The sequence below is a fragment of the Sorex fumeus genome, unplaced genomic scaffold, assembly GCF_029834395.1.
Source record: "Sorex fumeus unplaced genomic scaffold, SorFum_2.1 ptg000030l, whole genome shotgun sequence".
In the NCBI taxonomy this organism is placed as follows: Eukaryota; Metazoa; Chordata; class Mammalia; order Eulipotyphla; family Soricidae; genus Sorex; species Sorex fumeus.
In genome coordinates, this window is record NW_026606087.1 from 7,282,525 (window position 1) to 7,303,477 (window position 20,953).

The 20,953-nt window shown below is 43.6% G+C and overlaps 1 protein-coding gene across 1 annotated transcript in view; it reads left to right on the top strand.

Annotated features, from left to right (window-relative positions):
• IRAG1 (inositol 1,4,5-triphosphate receptor associated 1) overlaps positions 1 to 20,953 on the top strand; it is a 137,037-nt gene that overhangs the window by 44,663 nt on the left and 71,421 nt on the right. The window contains exon 2 of the mRNA XM_056116227.1: positions 5,531 to 5,687. Within this exon, the coding sequence (XP_055972202.1) occupies positions 5,619 to 5,687 (69 nt within the window). The 5' untranslated portion in view covers positions 5,531 to 5,618. The remainder of the gene's footprint in view (positions 1 to 5,530; positions 5,688 to 20,953) is intronic.

Below are 20,953 nucleotides of genomic sequence, written 5' to 3' on the forward strand. Positions count from 1 at the left end.
TTTATTTATTTATTTATTGAGCTCCTTATGCATCCTCAATAAATCCTCTCTAAATTCCTTATCAGAGAAGTTATAGAGTTCATTATTACTGGACGTGTCATCCGGGCTAGCATCTTCACTCACATGCAGACTCACACTCACACCACTAAGCCTGGTGGGTTACTGTGTTGCAATCCCTTTCCTCCCCTTCCCTCCCTTTCCTCCCCTTCCCTTTCCTCCTCTCCCTTTCGTTCCCTTCCCTTCCTGTCTGCTTTTCTCTCTGCTTTCCTCACCCTATTCCAACCCTTTCCTCTTCTTTCCCCTTTCCCCCCTTCTCCTCCCCACCTCTCCCTTCCTCACCTCTGGTGCTCAGGGTCAGGCATTAATCCCAGCTCTGTGCGTGAGAGTTGCTTCCAGCTGTGTGTTTGGAGGACTACGTGACATCAGGAATCAAACCCACATTCAAAGTATGAACTCAGTCCTTCAAATTATCTTTTTACCCCTAATCCCTAGTTTCTTCTTAACAAAATGGAAATAACAAATCTATCTCACAGGGGTTAAATAAAATGGCACTTGATATGCACTCAGTATAGTGTCCAGTAATCAGTAGGCAACCTATAAATATTTGATGAATAAAGAAAAAGGGGCTGAGAACATGACTGAAAGTACTGGTGCACATGCTTGGTATGTGTGAGGTCCTGAGCTCAAATCCTCATCACCACATTGTACCTAGGGCACTGCCTGGCACAGGCCTGGAGGCCCCTATCACCACTGGACCCCAAGCACTGCTCTGTGGGGTCTGAGCACTGGCCCCATTAGGCCTGCACTACAGAGCTGAGTATCACCAGATGTGGGCCCTGGGGTCTCCATCCACACTCTAGCACCACTGGGTGAATAAAAAATAAAAAATGAATGAATAAAAGTATATTAATTTGCATTCTTTCGTGAGCATGGCAAGGAGCAGATCAATGACTTAATTGTAGTTTAGGGACTTTGGGCCTTTTCAGCAACACAGATCATTGGCTAGTCATCCCAGTAGTCTTAGATTATTTGTGCCAGCACAAGTGACTGCCTCCAGCCCACTTGTTCTCCTCATCTGCTCCTCAGTTTTCCTGCCTGTAAAATGGCCAGATTATATTGAAGCACAGGGTGGACGGTCAGAATGAGTGGTGTGGCAAGGACCAATGGATTCTTGCCAACGAGCCGACCCTTCACAACCAGGCCAGAGAGGAGCAAGGGCCCTGAAAATGGGTTAAAGAAGGAGCAGCTCGGAGACCAAACATTACTAAATAGTTTTTCCTTTTTTGGATCGTTGCTCTAGATCATTACTTCCTGGAGATTGTATTCTAAACTTTGCCTTGATGGATGCAAGTCCGCGTGCCCATAAGCTCCGGCGGAACCCAGATGTCACCCCAGGGGAGGGCCTCTGCTTCTACCTTGCTATTTTAAGCTGCAAGTTTATAATAATGGATGGGAGAAAAGCAACCAGGCAGGAGCAGCAGCGTGGGAAGGATGGGAATAGCCTGGGTGGGGAGGGCTGCTGGGGCGCCCTCTGCGGAACTCGGGGTTCCAGCTCTTTCAGGGCGAGACCTCAGCCAGCCTCCGCTCTGCTCCTTCTAATAGCACCTTAAGCTTTTGAATGCAAGGACTGATTTCATTTGTCTCTTTCTGACTTTGTTTTTGGACTCAAGATCTTTTCGGAGGAGCAAGTGGTAGAGGAAAGGAAGTGAAGCATTAGAAACTGAGATGTTTCAGATATCATCTCAGAATATCATGATGGCCTGATCCTAGGAGAGGGAACCACCAGATCCAAGATTTGCTGTGAATCAAAGGAGTTAAGGATGCCAAGAACATTTAAGGTTGGAAAGATCCCTGAAGGGGGTGAGGGACCCTATGACCACCCCTCCCAGTTCATGTTGGAATTCTTCCAGGAATGAAGAGACTTTAAAAGAGAAGCTTGCTTCATTTTCCATGGCCCAACCATTAGAGAGCTTTTCCTTGCCCTGATCTAACCTTTCAGCCACCGATCAGACCCCCTCTGGGGGTAATAACACCACATGAATAAATTTCAAATACCTGAGAAAAGATTTCACTCTCCCTTGTACTTTCTTTTCTCCAAGCTAAAAGTCTTCAGTTCTTTCAACAGAAATTTGCATCACCCTGTTTCATGCTTTCTTTCCTGACAAACCCTTATTGGTCTGAATCTCTTTTCTGACTTGTAGGTCACATCCTGATGGGTTTATGGCCTATTCCTGGCTCTGTGCTCAGCAATCACTTCCGGCTATGCTCAGGGAACTGGATACAGTACCAGGGATCAAATGAGGGCCTGCTGCATGCAAGGCAGGCATTTTAGCCCTGTATAATCTCTAATGAAATCTTTCTCTTTTTTTAAATAAAAAAAAATTTTTTTCTCTTTGGGTCACACCCGGCAATGCACAGGGGTTACTCCTGGCTCATGCACTCAGGAATTACTCCCAGCGGTGCTTGGGGGACCATATGGGATGCTGGGAATCGAACCCGGGTCGGCCACGTGCAAGTCAAACGCCCTCCCAGCTGTGCTATCACTCCAGCCCCTGAAATCTTTCTTAGATTGGGGCTGAAGTGATAGCACAGTAGGTTAGGCATTTGCCTTGCTCGCGACTGACCCAGGTTTGATTCCCAGCATCCCATATGGTCCCCCGAGCAGCGCCTGGAGTAATTCCTGAGTGCAGAGCCAGGAGTAACCCCTGTGCATTGCCGGGTGTGACTCAAAAAGAAAAATTAAACAAAAAAATAAAAAATAAATATTTCTTAGATTGTAAAGTACAATATATCCATGTAGGATAAGATTTAAAGAAAATTGTAACTGTCATTTCTCATGTTTTGGAAATTACATTCCCAGTAAGATAGCCTAGACCTGCACAGATATCACATATTTTTAGATGTAGTCAATGTTTCTGGTACAATTGAGGTTTATGGGTATTTGGCTATGCTCAATGCCTGCTAACTATAAGCCTTTCCCAACACCCCTGATGTCCCTGATGCTTAAGCTCAAATAAAGGTGATAGAACTGAATTATAGCGATCACTTTTGGAAACACCTAAACTTAATTTATTCTTCTAGGAACCATTTGGGATCAAGATACAAGCCATGACTCATAGCTCTTGTTCCATCTGTTTATTCCTTTCCATTTTGTCTCCCTATATAGACCTCTTGCTATTCTTTTGAGAGAAAGAGTATCAGTGTTTATGTATCAGCTCAAAATCATTTTTAATTTGAAATCTTCACTAAAATGGTGCCCCACTTGTTCTGATTTCCATGCTTCCAGGCCATTTCTGAGATTCTGCAACTTCTTACTTTCAAAGCATTTTGCCTTTGTACCATCTTCAAATGCTTCCCATGTCTGGCCTCCCTGCTTCTGAGGCCTTCACCATCATCTTCATGCCACTGGCACCTAGCACAGGACCTGTAGGAGCAGGTGAAAATTTAGTACAGTGAACAAACTAACAACTTAATTTATTGATATCCTACTTGAGATGCGTTTTCTTGAATTTACCAGCAGAGGTCACCTCAGTTATTATAGAATTGAGTGGGGCTACTTTTCCACTGCAGAAAGTGAGAAAGTCAAGATGGTGGTTATAATGCCCAGTGCTGGGACTAAAGTTCTCTAATGCCTCCCTTCCTCCTTTCCTCCCTCTCCCTCCCTCTTTCCTCACTTCCTTCCTTTCTTCCTCCCTTCCTCCCTCCCTCCCTCCCGCCCGCCCACCCTTCCTCCCCCTCTCTCTCCCTTCCTCCCTTTTCCTTCCTTTCTCTCTCCCTTCCTTCCTTCCTTCCTTCCTTCCTTCCTTCCTTCCTTCCTTCCTTCCTTCATTCCCCTCTTGTTTTCTTTCCTATATTCTCTCTTTTCTCTCTCTCTTTTCTTCTCCATTTTATTTCTCTCTGTCTTTTTCTTTCACTTCTCTCTCCACCCCCACCCTCAACTCTATCCCTGACCCAGTTCTCCAGTTCTTTAAATCAATTTACATTTTTTTTGGAAAAGATCCTTCTAGTGATCATACATCAGATACTTTGCCTGCCCTAGGCACGCAGTCAGAGGTGTTTTGGGTGGGGGTGTCTGTTGGAACTGTGGCAGATGCCAGATCTGAGCTTGTCCCCTACAAGAGACCTCTGAGCAGTGCGTGCGTGTGTGTGTGTGTGTGTGTGTGTGTGTGTGTGTGTGCCTGTGTGTGTTGGGGGTAAGTGAGTGGGAATATAATCTAACATCACGGCAACTGGTGGGAATTTCTTCTCCAAATAGTGACATTCTGAGTCTCCTTTTCTAAAAGAAGTTAGACCATTGGCTCAGATCATTTGGAGAGCTCATGGTCCTAGGCTTTGTGACTGGCATGAATCACAATAAAACTGTTAGCAAAGGGATCCCAAAATCTTGCCTGAACTGGCTTAACCTCTAAAAAACTTCAGTGTTCATGTGACTGGCTTCATTAGAAAAAGTTTAGGCTGCAGATGAACTTGAATCAGAGATCTGGCTCCCTGCTTTTGCCTCTCTCCTGACTTTGCATCCTCTGGTGCATGTGTCAGTTTATCTATGTGTGAGTCTGGACTTTTCTGTGAAAGAAAAGTGGCCTCTGCAGTGCCAGGATTGCATCTGCCACCACTTAGAGCAAGAAAAGGGACTGAGTCCCAGAAGATGACCATGTGCTACTGCACAGGCTGGATCAATTGATTATCCTTGAGTCACTCTGTGGCAAGATGAATAGATTAAGCATACGGGGTCAATCCTAGTTAGATCCTAAGGTGGTAACACCATAGTGAGGGTGTAAATCTGGTTTCTGGGAGAGCAACCTAAAGTTGTTGGTGTGGGCACAGTATAAGGCACTCGAGATGCGCCGAGGCTAAGCCTCAGAATCACATGATTATTGAACTGACAGGCTGAAGGAGGCTATTATCAAGTGAGAGAGGGCTCATTCTGAGGGTGGAAAGAGTGTGAGGTGGCCAGCAGCTGGCTCTCCTTCCCCACCTCGCCAAGGTAGGCTGTGTGCTTGAGTGGAAAGAGCCCTGCTCTTTCCAAATTAGGATGATCTGGATTTTGCTTGGTGTTTTGCATAATTGGGACAAGTGTTGTTTTCTCAAAAGCAGTTATTTCATCTATAAAATGTGACTAATTTTTAATACCCTGCGTCTGTGTGGCTGTTGTGAGAAATTAAGTGATGTTAGTGGTGCACCTAGTAGCTGCTCAATAAATGGTAAACAAATATACATGGTCTCCAATGGAGTGTCTGCCCATTAGCCAGGATTCTGAGTCACTTAAAGCCCCTTTCTCTTTTCTGGGAGTGTTGTGTTTACTGTAAGGACCAAATTAGATGCAAAATCTCTAAGGTCACCTCTGACTTTGTAAACATAGCTGGAGAACAGGAGGAAATGCAGTTCCAAATGCCCTCTCCTAACCTATTGCCGAACTGTGGGGTTAATGCAAACTCAAGCACGCTCTCTGCGGCTCTTGTTCATGGCAATGGAACCCAACTTGGGTCAGGGATGGGAGTGGATTTGACTTTTCCTTTTGGCATCTCCTCAGCCGGCAGAGCCCAGGTTTCTTGGATCATCCTTGGGGCTGACGCAGAGGAAGTTCCGGGTCACGTGACCATTACAGCCAGGAGGCTGCCATGCCCCATATTCCTGAAGATGAAGAGCCCCCTGGAGATCCCCAGTCAGCCCAGAGCTCTGCTGGCCAAGTAAGTGCCCCCTCCCTGCCTGTATCTAGATGGGAAGAACCAAGACAAAAGCCCCCGGTGAGGTGGAGAAGGTGTGTGGCTTCCACACAAAATCATAAGTATCTAATGGATGTTTGAACTGCCCCACACACCCTAAGAGTGGGCTCCTTGGAGATGGAGTTTGATCCCCTCACTACCTGGCACCCTCCTAGAACAAGTTTCTGTCATCCTGGAGGCCACATCCTGCCAGGATCCCAGGCACGGAAGCCACTTAAAATGAAGATCAAGATTTCCTAGTGATGAGTGGGAAAGATTTTCAGTGGAATAAATAACTATGAAAATATAAATGATGAAAATATCTGAAAGGGTCTCCCTTAGATTTCATGGTACAAATGAAATGATGAAAACTTACTTTGACCACATGTATTGCAAAATTGAGATTATATGCTAATTTTGGAGGAACAAAAAATGACAAGTGTGATAATTTGGTTGTTCTTATATTTATTCTTTGTACCAACACAACCAGTGTTTCTTAACTTTTTCCTGACTCTGCCCACTTCTGACCTTCCTTCCTTCCTTCCTTCCTTCCTTCCTTCCTTCCTTCCTTTCTTCCTTCCTTCCTGTGTTCTCTTCCTCCCAATCCCACATCCAATTAGTTGACTCTTTAAGCTCATACAATGGCCTCAACATATAAAATTTTCATCTGTGGCTTCCTTGGAATATCCATATGGCCTCTGTTGAGAAACTGAATTAAATTATCTATTCCTGAGATACCATTTCCCTCATACTTTGCTATGTACAGCACCTCCATTATGATATTTCTACTAGATAGAATCTGGTAGCACTGTATCACTGTCGTCCCATTGTTCATTGATTTGCTCAAGTGGGCACCAGTAACGCCTCCATTGTGAGACTTGTTGTTACTGTTTTTGGTATAAGAAATATGCCACAAGAAGCTTGCCAGGCTCTGCCATGCATGCAGGATACTCTCAGTAGCTTGCTGGGCTCTCTGAGAGGGACTGAGGAATCGAGCCCAGGTCGGCTACGTGCAAAGCAAATGCCCTACCTGCTGTGCTATTGCTCCAGCTCAGATAGAATCTACTTAATAAAATTCATTAAACATTCTATTTGAAGCCAAGGATGTGACTTAAATGGTAGAACAACCTGCTGTGTATGTGTGAGTCCTTGAGTTTGATCCAGGGATCTATATAGTTCCCCCCACTATGTCTAGCACATTCAGGGAGTTGTCCTGGTGTCCTCTGAGCCCTCTCCTCTAACAGCAACAAAAGAAATTCTATTTAGTATTTAAGAACTTCACTCATTTTCCTAAGGACTTCTTCAAACTGTCAGCATTTAAATCATTCCTTCACCATCATTTCCCCTCATCTGTGAGTTCATCAACTCTCTGCTCCTCACTGGTCTGAGATTTCATGCATGTAGTTCTCCAATACTGTGTTCCTTGGCTTCATGAACTCTGCAGTGGACTTGCCGTGAACTTGCCACATCTTGTTGTCGCTGACAGTCACCCAAACTGACCTTAGCCCAAAGGGACAGACACTTGCTAAGTGAGAGAAGAATGTCCAAGTGAACGCTCCCTTGATAAGTAGACAGATTCTTAGTGAATGTTTTCATGTTAGGATGACGTTTGTTTTCTTACACATCATAACTGTGGGAACTTAGATAATAAATAGGAAAGAATTCCCTCTTGTAATTCCATATCCCAAGTTCATGGGATTAAGATATTGAAGAACTTGGAAGCCTCTCAGAGTCCTTGGATTTTGCAATGACAGAGGGGCAAGGTGCCCTGTGTCAGGTTAAACACAGCCAGCCAGCTCAGTACCATAGAATCCCTCTCCCAAGAACCTCCAGGGTCATTCCGGAGCTGCTCTGTGTTGATTTCAGTGGTTACTCCTTGCTTCTTTGTACCTCTATGGGTGACATCAATGTGGGGTAACCCCTTTCCCCAAATAGTGCTCTTTGGCTGTTACTATTCACCCAGTGTGGAACATGTCTCCCAAAGTACAGCCAACAGTAGCCTTGAAGGTTTAACCAGCAGTTCTACTGAATAGTGGAGTAAAGGAGATGGTCACCCCAAGAAATGACCTGCTGGGTTTAGATGTGGCTGCTCATTCCTCAGCTCACAGACCTGAGTTCTGTTCTCTTAGCATCCGCATTCCCAGTCTGGGCTCCTTGCATGGTATCCTTGTCCTTTTCCACTTGACATGCAGTTAGAATGGCTTTAAATAAGATTCTTTTGTGGGAAAGGTGAGTTACTCCAAGAGTTGTGGTGTCAGTAGAGCTACTCCCATAGTGTTCAGGAGCTTATGTGGGATGGGGATTAGACCTGCGGCTCTGTGTGTGGCAGCCATGCTCATGGTCTTTTGAGCCATCTCCCTGGGCCTTAAATCATATTCTCATGTAATATTTAGCTTGTGAATCTTGGAGAACATCTCCAAACAGCTTCTTTATCAACTGCCCCAGGAATACAAATACTCCTGAAAAAAAAGATGAAAGATCAGCAAACAGGCAGCTCTACCCTTGATAATAAGACGGTTATTCTCTGAATTCAGTTCCTTTAGATATCATATTTCTCTAAGTAAAATATCCTTTCTACGTTCTTTCCCAGAGATAGAAATCAAGACAGAAACCCTCTGGCCCTGCAAACATCGTGGTTTCCAACCACACATGGGGACTATTTCATGGTGGTTGAACAGGGGTTTGGAGAGGGTCTCCTTGAGCTAACTGCACTGTTGATGCTAGAGAAACCAGCTGACCTGCAGAAGCTCCACAGAATCACAGGAAGCTCTCATGCTGTGACCTTGAGTCAGACGTAGTACCCTAAGGTTCTCTGTTTCCTCCAATATCATGATTTTGTCTCTGTGCTGATGGAAAGTCAAGGCAGTAAGCAGATCACTACAGCAACAATGGGCTTCTGCAATTGCCAGAGTGCAGGTAGAAGGTTCCCATGAGAAACAAATGCAAACAAGCTGGAGTCAGAGTGATTCAGGCCTAGAGGCAAAAGATTTAGAGTATGTGGTTGCTTGGTGTTAAACTCAGGTCTTGAGTGTGTCAGACATATGCTCTGCCACTTAGGCTCTCTGTTGGATAAGATTTAGGAATATGCACTCAGGAGTTAGATCAAGGTGCCTCAAGCAACATCCTGAAACCCTGATCAAGAGGCCTTGTCTGAAGCTGTCACTTCTTTGTGTCTCTGTTGCCTAGGGTAAATCTAAGGGTAGCCTCCTAGCCTTGGTTGGGTATCATCTTTGACCTAAAAGGCAATGGAGTGGAGTGAATCAGACTTCATACTGAAGGCCACTATCAGATTCAGGTTTCTATTGTGTGTGTGAGAGGGGTGGGGTAGGTTTGGATTTTGGACCACACCCAATTGTGTACAGAAACTATTTCCAGATCTAGGGTTGTGGTGGCTCCTGGGCAGAAATTATGTGGTGCCTGGTATGGAACCAGGGTCAGCTTCATACAACGCAAGCACCTTAACCCTGTACTCACACTCTGGCTTCAAATTCTGTATTCTTTTTTTTTTTAAATCAGTATTTTTAAAATTTCTCAACATTTAGTAAATTTTAATAAATATATGCACAAAATAAGATGGCTCACAATTTTTTTCATTGAATCATTGTGAAATACATTTACAAAGCTTTCATGGTTGAGTTTTAGTCATACAATGATCAAACACCCATCCCTCCACCAGTGTAAATTTTCCACCACCAATGTCCCCAGTATTCCTGCCCGCCTCCCACTCTTCCCCCTGCCTCTATGGCAGACAATTTTCCTCTTATTCTCTCTCTACTTTTGGGCATTATGGTTTGCAATACAGATTCTGACAGGCCATCATGTTTGGTTCTTTATCTACTTTCAGCATACATTTTCCATCCCGAGCAATCCCCCCAATCATCATTGACTTAATGATCCTTTTTCTATCCCAGCTGCCTTCTCCCCAACTCATGAGATGGAATTCCAACCATGGAACAATCTTCTTGGCCCTGGCCTCTACTCTCCTTATGTGTCTCATATTATGTTATTTTATATTCCACAAATGAGTGCAGTCATTCTGTTTGTCCTTCTCTTTCTGACTCATTTCACTTAGCATGATACTCTCTGTATTCTTTTGTTTAGTAAAATACTGGGTACAATATTCAGCATTCTGTTATTCTTTCCCCTTACTGCTAGGCACTGGGCCTCCAGAGTTTTCTAGAAGTCCCTAGGGGCATCATAATGTAGAGCCCTTCCCACTGCCACACCCACAGACAGCCCACATTCGGCTTCCCAGGCAGTCCTTCTCTCTGGGGATGGTCAGGTCTTGTGAGCTGGATAGGGGCCGTCAGAGTCCAGAGACTCAGTCTCTGGGAGCAGCAGAAGGCAGTAGATCGGGGAAGAGGGCTGGTCCAGAAGGATTTGGCTGGGATTTTTAGTGCCATGTAAATCCTTGCTCTGCGAAGCAGGAAGAGAACACAGCATCCTTCTGAGTTTACAGCTCCCCTGGGTCCAGCCTGACTTATAATTCTTCAGGCTTCGCTTCCCATCTTGGACACAAGCACAAGTAGAGAACAGTTCGTACCGGAACACAAGAACTGAAGGCTCCCAGCCTAGTTTTCTTTCATGCACATGTAATGCAGACACTACAGACAGATATACACACATACTACTAAGGTCCCCAACAGCAGTTATAGTCAGAACACACAAAGATATAAACCCCAAGAACTTTAGGAAGCTGTGAATAGAGCATGTTTTGTTCTGGGAGGTGGATTCTCAGGGGCTATTTCTGACTCTGTGCTCAGGAATGACCCTGGCAGTACTTGGGGTACCATACGTGGTACCAGGAATTGAATTGAGGTTGGTTGCATGCAAGGCAAGTGCCATATCACCCGTGCTATCTCTACAGCCCATGGATTTGATGCTTAATCAAGTAGGGGCATAGATAATGAGCTCAGAGTCAAGGAGATTCTTCAGAAATAAATGTGATCAGGGTACAAACCTCGAATCTTTGGGCTTCCAAACAGGATGACAGACTATTAGAGAAGAAAGCAGATCCCAGAGCACATTGAAGACTCTTCCTAGGCAAGCCAAGTTCTGTAGAGTGTGAGCCCTGAGTCTAATGGGAAATCATTAACCCCCAGACTCCTCTGCCAATGTGGAACCACTGAACCAGTGTCCTAGCTGGGTCTTGGCCTTGGGAAATAGCTCTACCCTTGGAATGTCCCCACCTCCCAGGGAAGTCCACGCCATGGTTAGCTGGCTTTGATTTTTCATCGAGCTGGAAGTTGCTTCCCCTGAGATTTCCCTCACTGTCCTCATGATCTTCCTCACACATGCAGGAAGAGTCTTTCCAAAATCTTTTTTCCTCCAGTCTTGTCTTCAGTGAACTTTGTCAGAACTCCCTCACCCCCAATTCCTCCTCTGGCTCTCTAGCTTTTCGGGCTCCTCCATGGGACACTACACTGATGACAGGGGTAGTATCACCAGCACAGAAACTGTTTCCTGGCCTATGACCAGTTGCCATATTGAAAAGCTGATTTCCTGGTGAGAGTGGTATGGGGGTTGGGTGCAGATTCCTCAGAAGTGTCAGGCAGCTTATATTAGTGTAATGGACAAAGCTTTATTGACTCTAGTTGCTCCTGGACAGCTCCAATCTCTCTCCAAGGTTTCTGGAAACTTTTAAGGACAGGTCCAAGTGAGCCCACTGGACTTGAAGGATGTATCACATGCTTCATAGCATCTCTCCAGCATCACCTTCTCCCAGACCCTCAAACCCACCTCCCATTTTCACTTTTACAAGCCACTTAATAATCCCAGTGAACCATCTGTCAGGTGCTACTTTACCGTGTTATCTCTAAGTAACTTATGCGTAAGCTTCTAGTCAACCTTATGAGTCGATGGCATCATCACTCCAGTTTTTAGAGCTGAGGAAACTGAGGAAATTATTTCTTTTCTCCACAGATTGTAAGTGTAGGCCCACGACTGGAACAACCTAAGCATCCTGGTCTTAGTTTCTCTATGGTGTTGAACAGTGAATCTCTGCCCAGGATTCTCTATGATAGAGAGAGAGAGACAGAGAGAGAGAGAGAGACACAGAGAGAGAGAGAGAGAGAGAGAGAGAGAGAGAGAGAGAGAGAGAGAGAGAGCGCTGTGGTGCTCAGTCCTATGCTCCCAAAGCAAATTCTCTGAGAGGGGAGCTCAGAAGAATTCACATCCATGCCAGCTTTCCAGTACCATAGCTTGTGGCCCCAACCTATCTCTGCCTTCTGTCCTTTCTTTTATATGAATCAGAGGGGCAGGCACTAAAGCACCGAGTTGCACATCCTGCCAAATTACTGTGCTGCCCCTGCCACATTCTGGACTTCCCCTGTTGTTCTCCTTCCACCAGACATAATGCTCATAATGCATTATGAGTGCATGCTGGAACCCTGACCAAGAAACAAAGATGACCCTTCTGTTCCTGGTTCAAGCCCTACATGGCGTCTCTCTGATCTTCCTGAAGTTCCTCCTTATTACTGCACACATGGATCTTCTTAAACAGAAATCCATTCCTCAGTGGATATGTAACAGCTTGTGGATCTAAGATCAGCACTCAAACAGTTAGAGAGACCCTGTTTGCACCCCCATACCTGGTTGTCACAGAGCTGAAATCAGGTTAGGTTGTGCTCCAGCTCTTTAGGGGTGACCCTAGCAGAATTGGATATGCTGGGAGAGCACCTAGGACTTGTGATATTGAAGCCACTTGACTTCCTTCTCTGTGAGCCAAGAATTGGAGGCAAGATTCCCTGCTTTAACAAATCTAGAACCCTCTTCTTGTTGGTGTCAGTGGAGTGTGAGTACTGTCCTGGCTTAGACTAATGACTGATAAGTCAGGGGGAGGGGCCTGGAGGCAAGCCAGCTCCACAGTGCTTCTTGAGGAAAAGAGCACGGATGAAGGTGGAATCTCTAAGCTGCCTGGGAATTTCTTGAGGTGCCGGAAATGCTTTCACTTCACAGGAACACAAGGTGTGAGCCATGTGGCTGTGTAGAAAAAGCTGGACTTCCCAGCCTAAGTTGGTCCAGGGTAAGTCAATTACTCATTTCCCTTTAGTTTCCTCATCTCCAAGTTCAGCATTGCAGTAATAGCTGCTAACAGTTGCTAACCTTTAAGGCATCCTTCCGGGTACTTCTGCTAGGTTTTCTGTATATGTTATTGCATTTCATTTTACAATAGACCATGAAGCAGATACTGTTGTCATCTCATTTCCAGATAATAAATGTAAATACAGAAAATGTAAGCCAGGTGTACTAGGTAGATCTTTGATTTGAACCAAAAATACATATAAAGTGGTAAGCAAAGTATCAACTTATACAAGGTGCTCAGAGTCTAATACATCACAAAATGGTTTACCAAAACCTTTTTTAAAAATGTATTATTACAATTTCTCCTCCAACATTAAGTGAGGACAGAGGTCTCCAGGAAATGTTCAGAACTGTTAGGTCCTGGGGTCAGAGCTATAGCACAGTGGGTAAGATGCTTGCCTGGCATGCAGCCAAGCCAGGTTTGGACTGCGGCACACTATATGGACTCCTGAATTCTGCCAGAATGATCCCTGAGTTTGGAGCCAGGAGTGAGCCCTGAGCATCACTGGTTGTGGCCCCAAAACAAAACAACAAAAAAATAGAACTATTAGGTATTATATCCTAACAGAAACGAAACTAATATATGGTATCATATTGTGTTCTCGGCTAAACTCGTTAAACTTATTATCTAAGATAATCCTCATAATGTCCAAGTTAGCAATGACCATATCCATTTTACAGATTAGGAAACTAAGACTTTAAGAGATTAAAACAGTTGTTTAAAGTCACATAGCAAGAAAGTAGCAAGGTCTGGGTTCCCATACCTGATGACCAAAAGTTATGAAAATGGAACTAGAATTTTCTTCTCTTTCTTTCTAGTCCATTCTACTGCTGTGTCTAAATGCACAAGAAAGGTATGACTATTCACTTAGATGTGGTGCACAATACGTGTTAGATTCATTAATATTTACTCAATGCATGTTTATTGAATTCACTCAACAAATATTCACTGAGTTTTATATATCAAGGCCCCACTCTCAGAAATGTCTCTTTTTTGGTGAATCTATAATCAAATAACAGTTCTCTCTAACCTAATTTGCTCTTGTGTTTTTCTCTGACCTTCTGTAATTAGGAGTTGGACATCCTTGTTCTGTGCTAACCCTAGAAACACTGAGTTTGACAATCTTCTACAATCTTTGCCACCTTCTTCTCTCTATTTTATTTCCTCTTGGCTCTTCAGATTTTGTCATCACACTGGGATTGCATTTGTCTCTGTACCTCTTTGGAAAATGCATGCTCCCCTGCTGGGAGAAATACAGAATGAAGAAAATCTGTTCTGTGTTAGGAATGATGAGAATGAATAGGCAATGCCAAGAACCCTGTAGAGTGGAGACACTCACCCCCATGACACTCACTGAAAACCCTCAAGCATGTTTCTACTGTGACAGTGACTGCCCTAAGCCTTTTGTGGGTTATAGAAACAAGAAGCAAGAAAACAAATGTGAACGTGGGTAGAGGAAATAAACACTCAGACCTACTGTGTGCCAGACCCCACTCCTGTAGTTTACTCACTCACAGCAACTTTAGGTGGTAGATAAAATTATTGCTCATTTCACACCATTTTTCATTGCTTCACTCAGTACAATAGCTAAGATACAGAATCAACCTAGGTGTCCAATGACAGATGAATGGATTGTGAAGATGTGGTATATATACACACAACGAAATCCTGTGCAGCTGCAAGGAATAATGAAATTATGCAATTTGCTGCAATATAATAAGAACTGGAAGCTATCATGTTGAATGAAGTAAGCCAGAAGAAGAAAGGCAAATACAGGATGATGTGGTACAGAGAATACTGGATGGGAACATATACTACAATAAAGGGGGTAAGGGGTGTCTAGATCACCCTTGACCATAATATTTAGAGAGGGAAGGACAGAGAAGGAAAGAAATGGAGGTGGGGGAGGAGAGAAGAAAACTGGAAGTAATGAGTGAACATGTATCAGGGCTTCAGTTATACTGATGATAGGGGTGAGTGATATGGCTACATACCTATCCAAAACACAGACTCAACAAAACCGAAAAAAATAGAAATATAAGCTGCAACTACTGAAACTTTGCAACGTACCTATCAAGATGACAGGTGTAGGTGGGTGGAAACAGAATATGGTAACACGGAAAGAGTGAAGTTGACACTGGTGGTGGGATTGGTGTTGAAATATTATATGCCTAAAACTCAACAATTAATAACTTTGTAAATCACAGTTCTTTAATGAATTTTTTTAAAAGACTATCATTTTATTTTACAGGTGAGAATACTATGGCAAATAAGTGTGCTCTAATGACTGAAAAGCAGGCAGTATTTTGAATGTTCCAACTGAGGACTTTGAATTCACTCTAAGCTCATTTCTACTTATCTTCTCACATCCTTCAAAAGAATAGCCTCAGTAAAGATCATCAGTGAAATAGATTCAAATAAGTTATTAGTAAAGCATTCAGATCTTTGTACATGCTATTGAAAAATTTTATTGGGCGTTTGATATTTGATCTCATACCTCCAATGTAGATTGGGAGGGCATAGGGGGTTGAAATGAGGATATATTCATGCAAAGAATGAACTCTACAACAGCAGTACAATCCCAGCCCCTAGATAGTATTATCTTAAAAACTTTTAATTATTATCATTTAGATCACATAATTACAATAGTGTTAGCATTTATAGTTTAGGTGTACACAGTTACTTCACCTCACCATCACCAAAATGTCCAAGGCTTATACTTACCAATATACATATATTACTTCCAATCTACCTTATCATTTTCCTCATCCATTTTCTGCCAACCTGGTATTCTTAGTTCTATAATACAAGGCCAGGAGTTTGTTATCAATTGGCATTGTTTATTTCATTTTTTCGATTTTCTATATACTACCATTAAGTGAACTGGTCCAGTATTTGTCTTCCATCTGGATTTCTTCACCCAACATGATGTCTTCAGTTCCATGCAAGTTGCATAAGATTTTTTTTCTTATGGCTTCATGATATGTCATTGTGTATGTATGTGACAAATTCTTTCTCCACTACTTTGTCATTGTAAATTTGGGTTGTTTCCATTATCTCTATTTTATGAAGATGGAACTAAGTCTCCATGAAGTTATATAATTGTCAACATAGTTGTTTCATGATTGAACCAGTTTCTGTATTAGATGTTCCTTGTGGTTTTGCCACTTTCATTGATCCCACTCAGCAGTAAATTCAGTGTTCTGGACAACACATGCCCTGGACAGGGAAGAGGAGTGAGTGCTTAATGCCTTTTCCGACATGTAAAAAAATTTGGAAAAGGTCATGATTTATCCAGAATGCTGTTACTTTTCTTTTTCTTTTTTTTTGGGGGGGGTGGGGAGGCACACCTGACAATGCTCAGGGTTTACTCCTGGCTCTGAACTCAGAAATCGCCTCTGTAACTGCTTGAGGTACCATATAGGATATCAGGTACCGAACTCAGGTTGTCCATGTGCAAGGCAAAAACCTTACTTGCTGTACTATCACTCCAGTCCCCAGAATGGTGTTTCTAGTCCTAAAAGAGAAGTTATGAAATTGTAGTGATGGCAGAAGCTTAGAACAGAGCAGAGATCATTACAGATGGTCGAAAATGCCTGCATAGTCTGTCCATAGTTCCTACAATGAGTATTGGAATTGTCAGATTTTTCTTCTCTGAATCCTCTTGCAAATAGATATTTAGGGTCTGAACTATTTATTTCCTGTGTGTATCTTTAACCCTCAGTTTGTGTGAGCTTAGAGAAGGATGGATGAACGGTAAGAAAATGGGTGGATTGATAGTTGGATGGTTGGATGAATGGACAGGGGAGGTGGTTCATAGATGATGGAGGGGTGGATGGTTGGATGGGTGGATAGGTAGATATGTAGATGAATAGGTAGCCTAATGGATGGATAAATAAATGTTGGATGAATAAATAAGAGGATGGAGGAAGGAAGGATGGATGAGTGGGTGAATCTGGCTAGGTGACGCACTACACAAAATAAGACCAACGGACATGTGAACATAATAGTAAAACCTATGATAAAGACAGCAGGATACTCTTGTGCTTATATCCCTGACCTCTAAGAATAGAGTGGGCCAAGTCAGGACACAAGGTCTCTCAGAGGCAGGCAGGCTCAGGGGGCAGGGGAAGCCATAGGGTGTGCTCTTCCTCTGGAAGCTGGGAAGTGGTTTCCAGTGCTCAGCAAGGAGGACCCCATGTTCAGCAGAGGTTCATCCACTTTCTGCGGAGCTCCCAGGATTTATGGCTGGATTAAGACTTTCAAGTCCCCAGAGCTCTTTCAACGTGTCAGAGCAGCATTAAATTCTCATGGTGGGTGGGGTCCCTGCTCCACAGAGACAGCCCCCTATGTGCCCATTGCCTGTCCCTGCCATCGTCAACATTTCTATTGCTTTATCTAATATTATCTTGTAAACAAGCATGGTAGGGGGATTGTCGAATGCTTGAGAACATGGAACTCAGAGAAGTTGTGTAACTTGGTCAGGTCCCACAGGTAACATTCAGGTCCAGTTCGCTGCAGGTACTTCTCTCCCAGGCTCTGTGCCAGCACCCGAGGGCTAGTGCTGATGTTCCACTCCCATTGGAGTGGGAGCTTGCTATCCCGGGCCTGGCCATGTGACATTGGGGAAAGGAAGATCATATTCCCGTTCATGACACTGGCCTATATTTATCCCTGCACTTGGTCAGTTAGGAAACTGTGGTGCATTCCTGGGAATTTATGAGTGAAATAAACATTTAAATGTTTCTATAAGGTTTATTTAAGGAGAACAAAATGTGACCTGCAGGCTTATTATAGGGTGAGTTCCCTGGGAGATGGTCCAGCCCCTTCAGTGTTTGGCTGACCTTTTTGAAGAGACTGGCCCTTGGGAGGGTGAGGGGGGTGTTTTTGTTATCTTTCCTCTGGCTGTTATGTTCATTCCCTGCTGGCTTGAGGGCTCCCTGGAGGAAGGGGCTCATGAGGAAAGATGCACCTTGGAAGAATAAGTGTTGGAGGACTGGTGTCAGAAGCCAGGGGGGTAATACCAGTGACCAAAGAACGAACCGAGCAGCAGGGGATTGTGGGGAATGCCCTGATGTTGACTTCTCCACTGTTGACCAGTTTCACAGCCCTAGACAAGCCCAGTTTTTAAAGAATTGGGTTAAGAGGAGACTGAAAGGAGAAAGAGGAGAGAGAGGGCTTGTTCCCATCACCTCCTCCACACTCAGAGCTTTGCTTGCCTTTTCTCAAGTCCTCTTTGTTGTTCTATGAGGTTAAACTGGTCATTCTCAACCTGCACATGGGCCTCCTGAGGTTTATTCATGAATTCCTGATAAAGCAAGTGGAAAGTCTGCAACAGAGCTCAGCACACAGTAGGTGTGGACGAGAGGTGCTTCCTTCTCCTCTCAACGGTTTCCATGCTTCTCTTTGTGTCTGTGAACACCAAGGTACTTGATCTGAGCAGTGAGTGGCAAAAAAGAGTGAATCACCAGGGAAAGTTGTCCTGGAGGCTTCTCTGGGCAACACTGATCACAGGTCTGTATGACCACAGGCCCTTGGGAGGCTGGTCTGGGACTCTGGGAGCAGAGGGATCAGGTCCCCTTAGTTCAACTACACATACTAGATTAGACCTCAAACTAAGCACAACAATTTCCTTAAAACCCACATTCTAAGGTGACTAGTTTAGTCTTAAGTGTGACCATAATAAAAAATAACATTGAACATTGAGTTTTTATGGTTGCCTCTCCAGGAGCTTTTCTGTCTGGTGCTGTTGTGTTCAGTAGTAAAAATTTGAATTTTTAAAAATATTTTATCTGACACTCTTATTTCTATCAACCTGATTAATTCTTTTATTGACCTTTTCAGAGGGTTATTTTATAAACAAGGTAGCTAGGCGTGGAGAAGTGAGGTAAGTGCCCGAAGTCCCACACAGTAAGAATCCATGCTGTGAAGTGTGGCGTCCTAGTCTAAGGCCCTCAGAGTCCCAGTGCCACTAACTTGCCGAGCAGATTGTATTTGATTGTATTTGGCAGTGCTACCCCACGAGCTTTCCTGAGTCCTTAACTTTTGTTTGGTAGCAACTGTGGCAGATGGGCATTTACCCTGGCATAATAGACCCAGAGCACCCAGGGAATCATTCCACACTCCTCACACACTGTCTCTCCTCTTCCTGCTAGTGAAACTGCTTGCACAAGTTATCAGTTTTTCACTCTAAAGGTAGTTTTTCAGACAACTGGGAGAAAATGCCCTGTACTTGGTAATTTATTCTGTGAGCCGAACAGGGAAGGGACATGTTGGTTTTTATTGCAATGTGCAATGATTATATATTTTAAAAGGAGAGCATATAGAGTTCCTGGTGTTTCTATCCTGGGATTAAAAGGTTTTTTTGCAGTTTTAAATTGTATGTCATGGTTTCATTCTTGGCACTTTACATCTAGGGCTTGTTTCTGCCTTCTGTATAGGTCCCTCTGCCCAGATCCTCTTCTGAATGGGAATATCTGCTACCCATGCATGGCAATCACCTCACATGGCTTTAGCTAGGAGGTATAGAGAACTTTCCGTAACAGGGAGCCTCTCCAATGCCTCCCCGTCCAATTACCTCACAGTGTTAACTCTGAGGGCACCAGGTAGGACCGAAACAGCTGTGGTTGGGGAGGTTCTTCCACCCTGTATCTCGTTTCCTATGCTAGTGAAACAGGGGGTCTGCTGGTTCATCTTTGTTTTCTCAGACCCGGTCTCTTGATGGGCAAATAAACGGTTGCTAGATGGGTGAACAGAATAAAGCATGACTGGTGTGTAAGTGATCGTAGACTGACCCTCTCGGACTCCCAGAAATGGAAAACTTGAAGAACTCTGATGATTAAGTCATAAGAAAAAGGTCTAAGGCAATCTACATAGTAAATTATTAGGTTTTGTGTGTGTGTGGTGGGGGGTATTTGTTTGTTTGCTTTTGGGCCACATCTGGAGATGCCCTGGTTCTGCACACAGGAATTACTCCTGGTGATGCTCCGGGATACCGGGGATAGAATGCATATTGATCACATGCAAGGCAAGTGCCCTGTCCACTGTACTATCACATTGTCTCCCATGCATAGTAAATAATTGGAAGCAGCTAGAGATGTGAACTGAAGACAGAGAGAAGCAGTTAGAGTGGTGAGAAAGGTCAGTATATGCCTTTAAAGTTTGTTCCTCTTTTATTCCCTGAGAGGTGAAAGTGAATGGTGGAAGTCTTTTTACACTTTGAAAGTCTGCTAAACAATTTGATTTATTATTACATGATTAACTGTTTTTCTGAAGTAACTTTGCATTATAGCAATGAATATGTTTCAAGCAACATTGAAAACACAAAATGGGTCTATTTAAGTTTACCACTGAAGATTTGATTCTGATTTTTTTTTAACTGTGCTGGGGATCAAAACCAAGACCCTACACATACCTTTCTATATGCCTAGGTTTTTTGTTTATAAAATAACCCTCTCACAAGGTCAATAAAAGAATTAATCAGGTTGATAGAAATAAGAATGTCAGATAATGCAAGGCATGTGCTCTCCTGCTGAGTCACAACCCTGGCGCCTGAATGAATTCTTCAGAGCAATCCTTCTCAGAGCACATGGATCACAGCATCATTAGATTTCAGGGCAAAGAGTTAACTTCAGAATCAAATTGTGGATGGTTGGAAGCAGCTTGCAGTGTTCTTCATCTACTAGAGATATTTATGTTTATCAAGCTGTTTGTCCACATTTATAGTCTCATGTTTTTATATCTTTTGACTTATTGCTGGTTACCTCAAACTTCCTTGGGAAATAAAGAGTGTGTCAATAAAGTGAGTGGACAGTATTTTACTTGGCAGACAGGACATCAACTCTAGGAAAAGGGTGACTTTTTCCCTATCACCATGATGCACCATGTTTTTCCAAAACACAAGAATTAGAAATTAATGTTTGGCCCTTCCCCATCTGCACTCATGCCAGCCAAGCCTTCATAAAAGCTTTACCCCAAGGGATAGCCGGAGTTTATGACAAGTGTGGTACAATTTTAGTCAAAGTGGATTTCTCCTTCTTTTCTTTACCAGAGGATTCATGGGAGATTTTTTTTGTTTTTTGGGTCATACCTGGCGATGTATAGGGGTTATTCCTGGCTCTGCACTCAGGAATTTCTCCTGGCGGTGCTCGGGGGACCATATGGGATT